The 13287-nt window shown below is 35.4% G+C and overlaps 1 protein-coding gene across 8 annotated transcripts in view; it reads left to right on the plus strand.

Annotated features, from left to right (window-relative positions):
• The window catches only part of PPP3CB (protein phosphatase 3 catalytic subunit beta), a 46576-nt gene that overhangs the window by 7259 nt on the left and 26030 nt on the right, over positions 1-13287 (plus strand). For all 8 annotated transcript variants that reach the window (XM_074907276.1, XM_074907269.1, XM_074907273.1 and 5 more), the window contains exons 2-4: positions 7381-7581; positions 9709-9833; positions 13025-13136. In XM_074907276.1, the coding sequence (XP_074763377.1) occupies positions 7381-7581; positions 9709-9833; positions 13025-13136 (438 nt within the window). The remainder of the gene's footprint in view (positions 1-7380; positions 7582-9708; positions 9834-13024; positions 13137-13287) is intronic.

Consider the following 13287-nt stretch of genomic DNA (forward strand, 5'->3'; position numbering starts at 1 on the left):
TAATCTAAATCTAACCCCTTTCAGTTTAAAACCATTACCCCTTCTGTTGTTTTAAGACTGCAAGTACATGGTAGGCAAGGCATAAAATAAATAGTGCCTGCAGAGCTTTTGTAGGGTTTCATGGTTTACAGGGTCATTTTTCGTTGCTTCTAGAATGCTTCTTGATATAGCAGGCGGCATGCATTCAAAGAAACTTGAAGGAGGGATTAGTTCTTGTGGCGTTTTGGAAAAGTACCATAATTCGCAAGAAACTGACTTTGCTGAATCTGTGCTTTCTTGTTTGGGATGAATAGGATAACTCCTATCTTTTGACAACTATGATTTTAGCTTTCCAGTTCAGCGAGATGCTGCTTTGTATTTGTGCTTAACTAATAATGTTTTCAAGGTTGCTGGTCATAGACCATCTGTGATTTCTTTATGCTCTTTCTTTTCAGATGTGTTCTGCCAGATTCAGAAGGATAATTGGATGTAGTCTGTCCTCATAGCAGCCATGGAGGCTACATCTCTCTTTCTTCTGTATAGATGGTGGTAGAAGGGTGAAAACTCCAGGGACAGATAGAAAGAAGTGCTAGGTGATTCTTCTGAGTGACACTACATAGACAGCAATGCATTTATTAAACCAAAAGCCACAAAACCTGACCAAACGACAGAAAAGCCACAGACAGCTATGCTATCGTGCTAATAAACCTGCTGACAAAATGAAGGATACTGGCCTTTTAGCAGAACACCATGGTTGTATTGATATATGATATCACTTAGTGGAGACAAATGTTACATGCTGTTTCTTGTATACCTACCATCAAAGCAACAAACTCTTTACACACACCATGTCTTTGTTTAGTAACCTTAGTAATGTGAGCTGAGATTTTATCTGTGAAATCAAAAACACTCTTAAAACGAAATCTGGGACATTGAGCATGCTTTTACAGCCAAAGCTGAGTTCATGGAACATGTCATGGGCTCCTGATTATAAAGGAAAAATGTTTGATTTTCTTTCACTGTCAGAGAAAAATAATTAAATAAGTTTTCAGGTCTTTAAGAGCAGAAAATACTTTGCTTGTGGAAGTACAGTACTTGTATGGTTGATCCTTGATATTTTTCCTACTGTTAGTCTAGAGGCTTTGATCTCATCTTGTTTCATGAGCCTGTTCTAACAAGGTGTCTCTGATATAAGTCAGATTTTACCAAGGTTATTAAAATGGGCATATATATCAGTGTGGTTTAAATTTACACTATCTACATGTAGGATTTTTACACGCAGCTACTGTTGTACTCAGTTACTAGACAATGTGAGATCTGCTTTGGGTCTGGAAGTAGCGTGTTTGTGTTAGTTGCCATATTGCACCTCAGAAGGATTATTATATTGAGTAAAGTGCCATGCTAGTGTAGCTTTTCTACTTTTGAACCTTTTAACAACGTACTGTGAGTTTATCCATTCAGATTGGTGCTAACTTTTGGATCTCTCTAGCATGCTTTATTGTAAGGTATAAATATACCCAGATGCTTGTAGAAAGTCAGTATAGAACTAGGTTTAGAGGTTTTGCTTTTGATATCTCTTGTTTTAGTAGTACTACGGTATAAAGGAAAGGTGATTATTTTACTCTTTGTAAATGCATGTACAAATAGTAATAAAAACCATCAAAGCCTTTTTGTTAACAAATCCCAAAAGCTACTTGATGTTTTTCTTCCTAGCATTTCTGTTTAAAATTTTGAATCACTATGTTAAAATTACATCATCCATACCTATTTTAAAGGTGAAATTGATTGATTTTTGACTAGTAAGCAATGGTTTGGTTTAGAAAATCTTGTCTGTTACTGTAAATCATGATATGTTATCTTTGTTACTAACTTCTATACTTTTACTAATAGGATATAGTCTGTTATTTTGTAGTGCAGTGTGTATTGCTTTAGAGATTAATCTCTAAATGCTTTTCTATTGCTTAGCTTTGCTGGGAACAGAAGAAGGGAATCCCTTAATGACCAACACCATGTTATTTCCTTAGGGCAATTCCTCTTAATTACCATTCTGTTGCAGTCCCAAGAGTGCAGGTTATGCACAAAGACTTTGAAACATAGGTTATATTTCTATCTTGGAACACATGATGCCGCAATTCTTTTTCCTTAGGCTATAACATTCTATTACTACTTCATCAAAGGTTTAATTAAACCCATTAGTTTGCAGAAATTGTCTACATGCTTCAAAAATTACAATCCTTAACCTATTAAAAGATGTTATTTCTAATATTTTTCAAAGCTATGAACTTTAATATAGTGTTAACTATTGTTGAGACAGTATAAACTGGAAAGATACAGGTTTTATAGTAAGCATTACTGTTTTATTCAGCTGGGTGATGCAGATAAAATCTTTAGCCATGTTTTATTCTGCCTTCTCTGGAAAATTATTCTAAAAATAATCCTTATTGATCAATAGAAAGATACATGTATTGTATGAGAAGGGTTTTGTTAAACTTTGAGGAACTAGTTTTAAGACTTAATTATTTCATGAGGCAAATATAACTTTGCGGATGTTTTATTACTTCTGATATTACACTTGTGAGTTTTGGACATTATGGGTTACCTCTGGATATACAGAGTTTTTAATTTGAATCTTATCTTTATAAGTATATTAATTAAAATAGGTTGAGACAATTCTTTGCAGACATTGGACAAAAACATGTTTTTATAGCCTCCTAGAAAATGTAACTTGCGAGACAAACTCAAAGATGTAGTTTGTTAAAACAGACAGAATTAATTTTTGTGCAAATCTGATCTGATCCACATAAGATATTATGTGGACATAAGCACTTTATTAAGAGAAGAAAATTTAATCTATCATGTGCTTAGAACCTCTGAAATATTTCTGAACTGTGATAAGGAAGAGGTCAAAACCATCCTTCTGAATTCTGCAGGCATTGGTAATAGATAATGATTTGCACATAAGAGAATGAAGAACAGCTGGTTACTTCAAAAAACCATTCCCTACCACACCCTGCATCTATCCAAAATACCTCCAATACCCTTCACTCAAGTAGATCATTGTCTAGGAATAATACTAGAACTAATGAATCACAGTTCCTACAGAACTGTGTCTTAAAGGTGATTGACTTTGGTTCTGGGAAGGTATGATCCCTAATGCTTTTGCAGTAATTAAAACAGGAGAAAGCTACTTTGTTAATTGTCTGATCTCTCATGAAAGGGTAAGCTCAACTGCTGAAGGCAGTTGTGGGCCCCCAAATAATGTATTTTTAAAAGTGTGGAAAGGAATAGCCTACAACTAATTTATGTACACGTAAATATAAATTTCTAAATAATGAAAAAATAACATTAAGGGAATAGGAACTTTGGAAAGTAAAATTAAAAAAACAGTGAATGCTAGAATTGATGCTCGCCTGGTCATAATTAAGTGCTTCTAAAAATTAGTTAAATTTATCTTGGTGGAAGAATGGATTTCTCTTTTCAGAGACAGACTTATGTTCTTAAACGATTTTTATACATGGAACAGAAGGTTTTGTCTTTCGATTTCTTAAATGCATTAAGTTTATTAAAATTTGGACTACATGGAATGTTAGTACTGCCAAATGAAACTTGAACCATTGCTAGAGGAGACTGGAAGCAAAGGCAAGCCATTTCTTTTCGGTTAATAAAATACTTTATGTCCAAAAATAAAGTGCCGGATTTGTTCTACAATATGAAATGTAAAGGCATGTTTTTCAGCTTCTTCCTACTTAAAAACTTTTATAAGAGGAAGAATAAACAATTCTCCAGTTTACTTTCTAGTATAATTTAATTTCAGTGAATATATTGTATGTGATTTATGCATTAGTTTTCTGGATAGATTTTTATTAATTGCATAAAGAAGAAGGGTAGCAATGTGTTGCTAATAATCTAGAAGTCAATATAAATGAAGTCAGTGAATGTTTTAGTATTTAAGCATTGGTTTTTGGAATGTAGAGTTTAATTTTGGAAAATAAGAAAATAGAATATAAATTATCTACAAGCGGATTCACATTACCAGTTGTTCTTATCTTTGGATCGTGTGTTTCCCAGGGTTGTTTTTTTTAAGCATCACAGAATCATAGAATGGTTTGGGTTGGAAGGAACCTTAAAGATCATCTAGTTCCAACCCCCCTGCCCTGGGCAGGGACACCTTCCACTAGGCCAGGTTGCTCAAAGCCCCATCCTGCCTGGCCTTGAACACTGCCAGGGAGGGGGCAGCCACAAACTCTTTGGCCAACCTGTTCCAGTGTCTCACCATCCTCACAGTAAAGAATTTCTTCCTTCTATTTAATCTAAATCTAACCCCTTTCAGTTTACAACCATTACCTCTCAGCCTATCACTACACGCCTTGATACAGAGTCCCTCTCCACCTTTCCTGTAGCCCCCTTTAAGTACTGGAAAGCCGCTATAAGATCTCCCTGGAGCCTTCTCTTCTCCGGGCTGAACAACCCCAACTCTCCCAGCCTGTCCTCACAAGAGAGGTGCTCAAGTCCCCTGATCATCTATGTGGCCCTCCTCTGAATTTGCTTGAGCAGGTCTATGTCCTTCTTATTTAAGGTGCCCACGGTACTTTAAGTGGGGTCTCACAAGAGCAGAGTAGAGGGGCAGAATCCCCTCCCTCGACCTGCTGGCCACACTTCTCTTAATGCAGCCCGGGATACAGTTGGCTTTCTGCGCTGTGCAAGCACATCGCTGGCTCACAGTCAGTTTTCGATCCACTAGTACTCCCAAGTCCTTCTCTACGGGGCTGCTCTCAATCCACTTATTGCCCAGCCTGTATTTGTGTTTGGGAATACCCTGACCCATGTGCAGGACCTTGCACTTGGCCTTGTTGAACTTCATGAGGTTTGCACGGGCCCACCTCTCCAGCCTGTCCAGGTCCCTCTGGATGGCACATCCCTTCCCTCCAGCGTGTTGGCCGCACCACACAGCTTGGTGTTGTTGGCACATTTGCTGAGGGTGCACTCGATCCCACTGTCCATGTCAATGACAAAGATGTTAAACAGTGCCAGTCCCAACACCAGCCCCTGAGGAATACCACTCGTCACTGCTCTCCGTTCAGTCATTGAGCCGTTGACCGCAACTCTTTGTGTGTGACCGACCGTCCAGCCAACTAAACCACTGAGCGATCCACCCATCAGATCCATGTCTCTCCAATTTAGAGACAAAGATGTTGTGCAGGACAGTGTCAAATGCTTTGCGCAAGTCCAGGTAGATGACATGAGTTGCTCTTCCCTTATTCCCCAACGCTTTAAACCTGTCGTAGCAGACCACTAAATTTGTCAGGCACAATTTGCTGTTTGTGAAGCCATCCACCTTCTTATTTTCCACACACCCTAGCATAGTTTCCTGGAGGATCCACTCCATGACTTTGCCAGTCACAGAGGTGAGACTGACAGGCCTCTAGTTCCCTGGATCCTCTTTATTTTCCTTTTTAAAAATAGGGATTTCTCCTTTTCCAGTCAGCAGGAACTTCGCTAGACTACCACAACTTCTCAAATATGATGGACGGTGGTTTAGCCACTTCATCTGTGAGTTCACTCAGGACCCATATTGAAATAATATTTAAATGGAAATAAAAAATGAGGTTTTGCTCCTTTTATATTTTATTTCATTCTTTCAATAGTGGTATGCTTTTTGGGAGGGGGTGGTTGGTGTTTTTTTTCAGATTAGTTTTATTTTCTGTAATCCAGCATTAGTGTGATGATATTTTGATGCACTGCTCAGTAGCAATTTTGATGTATCCTCTCCTCCCACATCCCTATTTCATTTGTGCAGTAACTGAACTGCCATTTTTTTAATTCATGTAAGATGCTGCATGTCAGATGTATTATTTGGGCAGTTTCTGAGTCCCCAACCTCAGACCACTTATTTGCTCCACTTCAAGATATGGATTACATATGGTTGCTTTTGACCCATGAAGCCAGGATCCAAGGTCTCCAATTCTTCCAGTAATTTTCTAAAGTTGTGTCTAGTATATGGACAGCGTCTACTCTGACTTTAATCTTTCTAGAGACAGTGCAACAGAAAAATGATGACAACAAGCTCAAAGGAAGAATTTCAACCTACAGTAGCAATGTTGCAGGCTCCCAAGATTACATTCTTTTCTGATTTGTCGATGGTTTGACAGAACTTAAAACTGGCAGTTTATCCTGCCCTTTTGTGCCATTCAGGGGCCAAGAGCATGTGAGTGCTGCTCTCTCTTCACCTTCTCTGTAATGTCATCATAGACCTCTGTTAGAGTTCCCTTTAGTTTTTTGGCTTTAGGCTGAAGAATCCTAGTCTACTTAGTTACTTCTGTTGCAGAAATAATTCTAACTTTTTGATTTCCTTTATCGTTCCTTGAATCCTTTTTAAATTATTTTTTCTTTTTTATAAGGTGGACAAACCGGAGTTCCATACTAGATTTATCAGTGGCATAATTTTATCTTCTTTTGTTTTCTATTTGCTAATAATTATTAATATTCAGTTTTCTGGGTTTCTTAGACTTGACATCATCAAATATTTTCCTAGAACTATAGGAAAGACCTTGCTTCTGAATAGTAACACTAATTTTATAATCTGTGATTTTTATATGTAAATATTTATTTCCTTCATTAATTTACATTTATTAATATTTAATGTGTCATATTTTGCTGATCCACTCAGTAGCATAGATGACTTCTGTAGCTCTTCATAGCCTGCCCTATTCTTCATTGACTGGAATACTTGCTGTGACCTGAAGGCTGCATCACTCCATGAGTTACCTTCTTTTCAGTGTAATTTATGAATTTATTAAATAGTGCAGATTCTTGTGGGCCTCCTCCAGTGAACTTCTTCCTTTCCAGGTGTTGGCTATTACCTGCTATCATTTCTAGTCCTTTGAATGGTTTTGTATCCTTTTCTTGCTAGCTTTGGATTCGTTTTGGTGTTCATTTTGTTATTGTTGGGCTTTTTGAGTTTGGTTTTGGGTGGGGTTTTTTTTTTAGGCTTTGATGATGGACTTATTTTAAAATGCCTTTTTAAGTCTGAGTGGATATTAAGTGGATCTCCTGCATCCCTAGTACTTGCTGAGTCTTTCAGAGAATGACAGTATATTGGAGAGAGATTATGTCTTTTTGCAAAGGCAGTTTTGATTCTTCCAAATGTTGTACATATTATTGTGCATTCTAACTCTGTTTTATAGTTTCTACAAATTTGCACATTATAGGTGCTAATTTTTTTAAATACATACACAGATAGCACTATTCCATTGAGCTTTTAATGTTGTCATTGAGTTGATTGATTGAAAGACAAATTTGCTACTTTGGATATCAGCTATTCCATGATAGATCCAATTCTAGAAGGAGTATTTTTTTAAAATAGCATTGTTGAGACTACAGTTTCTTCTTTTTAAATTTTAGCTGTGCCTTTTCCACCAACACATCGCTTGACGTCTGAAGAAGTGTTTGACACAGATGGAAGACCAAGGGTTGACATTTTGAAGAACCACTTGATAAAAGAAGGTCGAGTAGATGAAGAAATTGCACTTAGAATCATCAATGAGGGTGCTGCAATATTACGGAGGGAAAAAACTATGATAGAAGTTGAAGCACCAATTACAGGTAATATTTCTAGATTATTTGACTCAAATAAAAATACCAGATTTTTTCAGTAGTAGAGTTCGTCTTAAAAATTGCTAAAATAAAATTTCTGTATAGTCTTACTGAATTGTCCCTTACAACTGCATTTGCCTAACAGTACTTCAAATGGTCTGAAAAAATAGGCTGCACGTTATTTTGCAAAATGAAGGCATTAAACCTATTTGAAAAAAATAGTATAGTTGGTATTAAAATGACAAAACAGAAACTAGTTAAATGCTGGTGAATTATGGATTTCTAATTCCTGCAGTGTTCTAAGTGGGAATAAAGGCATCTACCTGGAATAGAAAAATAAACTCAGAATTATCCTAAAACCTAAATATGTGAAGAGAAGCTAATTGCTGTGGTTTTAAGCAAATACCCTGAACTGAAATTCTGAGTGAAAAAATAGTTCCTCTGTAGGTGAGACTGACAATTGTATGTAAAACTATGTTTTTGTCAGGGTAGTAGTACTGGAAAGTGTTGAAAGATTGTTTTAGAATCTTTATTGTGCTAGGACCAGATCACCTGTGATACAAAACTGACTCTTAGGGGTTTTTTGAGTATTTTCATGGTTGACTACTACTATTTCTGTTTGACATGGTGAAAGGTGGAATTGGTGTCCTTTAGTACTTCTATTTATAAACAATCCAGACTGATAGAAAATAGTTTATGTTGCATATCTGTTGTTTATGATAATGAAAATAGATTTGACTTTTGTGTTCAAATTAGATTTTCTTTCATTTGAATCTGTTTTCTTCTAAATGGACCTATATAAAATTAGTGTTTGAAAAGCTTTTAGGGCATCAGCTTGCTTTAATTTGTTAGCATTGGGTAGATGAAAACACTTAAACAGTGCATTATTATTACTGACATTTTAAAAAAAATGAATGATTGTAATGACGGAAATCACTAAGTGACGAACTCAAGAGTCTTTTGAAGCTCCAGATAAAGCTCAAAACTACAGTGTTGTCTATATGTTTAAAATTTTTATATTTCCATTGATTTAGATAGTTACCCAGAGCTACTGGTGTATTGGCAACTGAAAAAAAAGGGAAGTTCTTGCAGTGTTTGAGTAGAAATCTTTAAAAAAGTGACATAAAAGAGGACACATTCTGTTTAGTCTAATATTTTGTAGGTCATGATGAAAAATGGTCTGCTCCAAGGGACTAAAAACCTTTTAAGTGTGGTGCGCTATATCCAATATTTCCTTCCAAAATTAGAACAACTTTTTTTCCCAAAAAAACCTTACTGATAAACTCTGAGGAGTCAGAAGATGCTATTCATCAGTTGATCAGTGACATTTCTCTCAAATTGCTGTTAATTATTATCAGCCATATCTCATGCAGAAGCAAGAAGGCAGCTCCTGACTTCCATTGAGCTGGGAACTCCTGTGGGAATGAGGAGTTAGGAGCAGTTGTCTCTTCCATACATTTTTAATTTATTTTTTTTTTTTAAATAAATTGTGAGATGACCTGGCTTTGCTGTATGCTCTTCAAAGTCTCCCCATCTGCTATCTTTGGCACTTCTGCCTTAGGTTGCTGACCACTGGTTTTGTCCTGTCTCATATTCTAAAAACACAAGAAAAATCCACTGTTGAAATAGTGAACGTGGTTATTTGAAGGAGAAAAGTAACTGAGCAAAGAGAAGATATGATGATATTGAAAGGTATGTTAGTCTGACACAGAAACAAAAGCATATTCCCTGCTTTTTTCAATCCCACATGGACATAGCAAATTGTTGCAAAGCAGCAGGCATTTTCAAATATGCATACCAAGGAGAATTTGCAAAGATACCTAAAGGGTTGGGGAGGACATTAAAGAGCTGCTGACAACTTTCAAGACCTCGTTGCTCAGTGCATTAACTTTGTTTGCAGAATATTCCCCAATCTGCTAGACTCAAATAGGGCTATCATCAGTGTCACCACATGTAGTGAGGACAGCATCTTACTGAAAAGCAAAGGGGGAAGCTTCAAAACTTTCTGTTATTCCTGCGTTATAGCTGCCTTTCCTCTTAATTGCAAGTACTTTGTGGCTGTTTACTTAACTATAACTTAGTAGCTTTTCTGTTAGATTTTTTTAAAATTAATTTGAACAAAATTTTTGCTTGCAGTGTGTGGTGATATTCATGGCCAGTTCTTTGATCTAATGAAGCTGTTTGAAGTGGGAGGATCACCTGCTAACACAAGATACCTCTTCCTCGGTGACTATGTAGACAGAGGTTATTTTAGTATAGAGGTAACTGAATATATTAATCTGTTTTGTCCTAAATTTTTCTATAAGCACACTTTCATGGAGGTTTTCAAATGAAATTTTAGGTATGCTTTAACATGTAAATGTATTCTTCCTTGCTGTGCTTCTTGCTATGACAAATGCCTGCTTACAGGAGGATACTGACCAGCTGTTTGGAGTGTCCTGTTGAAAACACCAGACTTTATAACATTTTCCTCCTCTTTCTTTAATTAGTTTTTTAAAAGTTGAATTCTATAGTATTATTTTACATAATTCTGCTTCTCTGGTAATATTCAGGAGGGTGTGTTTTTATGTTTCTGGAGAACAGGTGAGTCATGACTGCAAGGTCTTTTAATTTATTATGGCTGCTTATCTGTATAGATTCATTTTATTATGTAATCAAATGTTTTTAAATAATATTTTTCTTTACTAAAATTCTGAGGGTGATTACAGATATTCCCTAAGGATGACGTGTGTTTCTGCTATTAATTTTTCAGGTATTTTGAATTCAAATATTTTTTTTCATTTTCAGCATGTTTATTCAGTATGCTACATTCCAGAGATACTCACTTATTCATATGAATTAGTTTCAGAGCTATGATTGTTAAGGTAACTATTCCTCTGGAGCCAGCTTGGGAAATGCCTCAGCTTGGGATCTCTTTATAGATACCAAATCTGATAGAATGGCATACCATTTGAAATAGTATTTTGAAAGTCATGGTGTATGATACTTCGTTTCTGCGTTAAACTCACACTGTTCTAATAACATGTGTGGGTACATACTGTAAAGGGCATACACAATGCCTTTTGGGGTTGTTAGGGATGGTAGACGAACAGGAGATGCAGCAAGAGTGATTGCGTCAAAGTCATTTGTAAGGAAAAAGTGCAACAGGCATTCCCTCTTCATTAATTCAGTCTTCTTGGTCTGTTCTTGATGATTGCAAATAATGTAATTGTCCTTGAAAAGGACATTTACATAGCAGCACCGTATGTTAATATATCAAAGCATGGTATGAAAGCTTTTCAACCATTACTCTTAAAAAAACCTTCTAAATAATGGACATTCTTGAATATATTAATAAGAACAGGCTCAAATCTTTTTCCTCATATGATTTTAATTTAATTTTTAATATGATATCTGGCATGCTAAATATATTTGTGGAATATGTAAAGATATGCTAAATATGTTCTTGAAAACCACTCCGAGGTTCTTAAAAGGTTCGTCTTTCTTCTTTGAGATAATATGCTCTCTTGTACTCTGAGTGGCTGTTGGAACATCAGTGAAGTACGTGGCAGATTATCTGAATAAAGTTGAACTGATGCAAGGGCATGAAGGTGGGGCTATGCTTTGTGGTTCTATTGAGAAAGAAAAAAGTTCATGAAAATCAGACATTTGTTCTTAAAAAAAATTTCCTACTTAAGTTTTTGCATTAATTAAAATTTAGGAAGTTTAAGTTGACCTCCAGGAGTTTTCATATATGGTTAATTTGAAGCCTTTCTTAGTGATCAGAAATCTAATATACTTTTGTAAAATATTTGACTTCAGAGAAAAGTGAAGGTGAAATTTTTAAAAAATGTGCAAACAGTGAAATTCCATTTGTCACTACTAAATTCTTAATCAGTCTGTCCTGAAGCATCTTTAATTGCATTGATATTTTAGTAGTAAACCATTTCCAATTAAAAAATGTCATCATCTAATAGGAAAGATAATTACATGCTATTGTGATTGTATATAACAAACTGCTGGGATCAAGATGGAGCCCTTCACATAAGTGTGTGCAAATTCTTCTTTTCTGTATGGGAAGTAACAGAACATAGAGAACTCTGACATTACCCTGTCTGTGTTTGATAATAGAAAATAAAAATACCAGCACAGGAAAGGTGAAAAAAAAAGAAATTTTTTTACTTAATAGGTAATATGTTTCATGCTTAAGAACATGTAAATCTCAGCAATTTAATCAAATGTAGTATCCATTCACTGAAAAGAAGGCACTATGTTGCCACTTTTCTATTAAATGTTTTCAAGGTTGCCAGCTTGTATAAATTTTTCATCCAAACTGACTTAACTAAAACAGTTCACAATTGTAGAATTTGCCAAACTAATTCATGTATTCATTTGATGATAAGCTGTTGTTTTGTAAGAAACTGATTAAGCTCTCTGCTGGGAAACAGTTTTAAAGCGTCTGCGAACTTTGCAATATATCAGGTTATTTTAGAGTTACAGAAACATTGGGAATCAAATAGTATCATTAGAAAAATTACTGGTTTGCATATTTTTACTAAGAAGATAAGAAAAATTCAGTAATTAGTTTAGCTAAACTTCATAATAGAAGTCTTTGATGTATTTCTCCATGTTTGCTGTCTTTTTTAAAGTGTTCCTTTGTTTTCTTTCTTCCTTCGTGTTCTTACTGTTCTACGCAGAAAAACTGAAAAACGGTAGCTTCAGGGTATTCACATTGATTAAGAACAATAATAACAACTTGCAGGTGACTTCAATGTAATCCAAAACTTCCATGGTTTTAAGATTCCTGTACTCAGTTAAAAACACAAGAATCAGATTTGAAATTTAAGAAATAAATTTTGGGTATTCAAGATTGCTGGGTGGTGATGGACTCTGAACTGAAAAAATTGTGTGTGTTCTGTAGCTCTATCCTCAACTCTGTTTGCTGCTGATGTTGCAATAATAATGATATATGGAAACTTACTGTAATTCTTTGAATATGATGCTTGAACAGTGAATAAACAACCAACTTTCCCCAGGTCTTCAAATGATATATCTGACTTTAATGTAAATAGTTTTGTGGGGTTTTTTCTTCAATCTCTATTAATAAATATCTGCTTTCCTTCTTATGCCAGTGTTTAGAATCATATTATAAAATCAGATTTTAGGCACAAACACATATATTATTTGTCTAGATGAAAGCGTTCTGCAGTATAATTCTGCTGAGTCTGTTTTATTATTGAGTGTCCAGTAAATATATTTTCAGCATTCTGTGTAGCTGTTCTTAGGTATTAAGCAATTTGTATAACTCATGACCAGAATGGGACTCAGGGAATCGGTGCTGTATTTTAAAATGGCACATTAAGCTGTACTTGCTTTTGAAGCTGTTAACATTCTTACTCAATGTTTTTCAGTAATAATTTTTAAAGTTCTTATAAACTACTATATTTTACTGGATATCTTTGTTTTTCAACAGTGTGTGCTGTACTTATGGGTCCTGAAAATTCTCTACCCAAGCACATTATTTCTTTTGAGAGGCAACCATGAATGCAGACACCTAACAGAGTATTTTACCTTTAAGCAAGAATGTAAGTACTGTCTAAGAATGTAAAATTAGTAAAATCGTTGGAAGTAAAATTACTTCCAACATGCTGATCTACAGTCTGTCATTTTGCATGAGAGATGTTTGTCTGTTAGTTTACTTAAGGTCTTGCAAACATTTGGAGACTGCATTGACTT

Source organism: Athene noctua, chromosome 5 (genome assembly GCF_965140245.1).
Source record: "Athene noctua chromosome 5, bAthNoc1.hap1.1, whole genome shotgun sequence".
Lineage (NCBI taxonomy): Eukaryota > Metazoa > Chordata > Aves > Strigiformes > Strigidae > Athene > Athene noctua.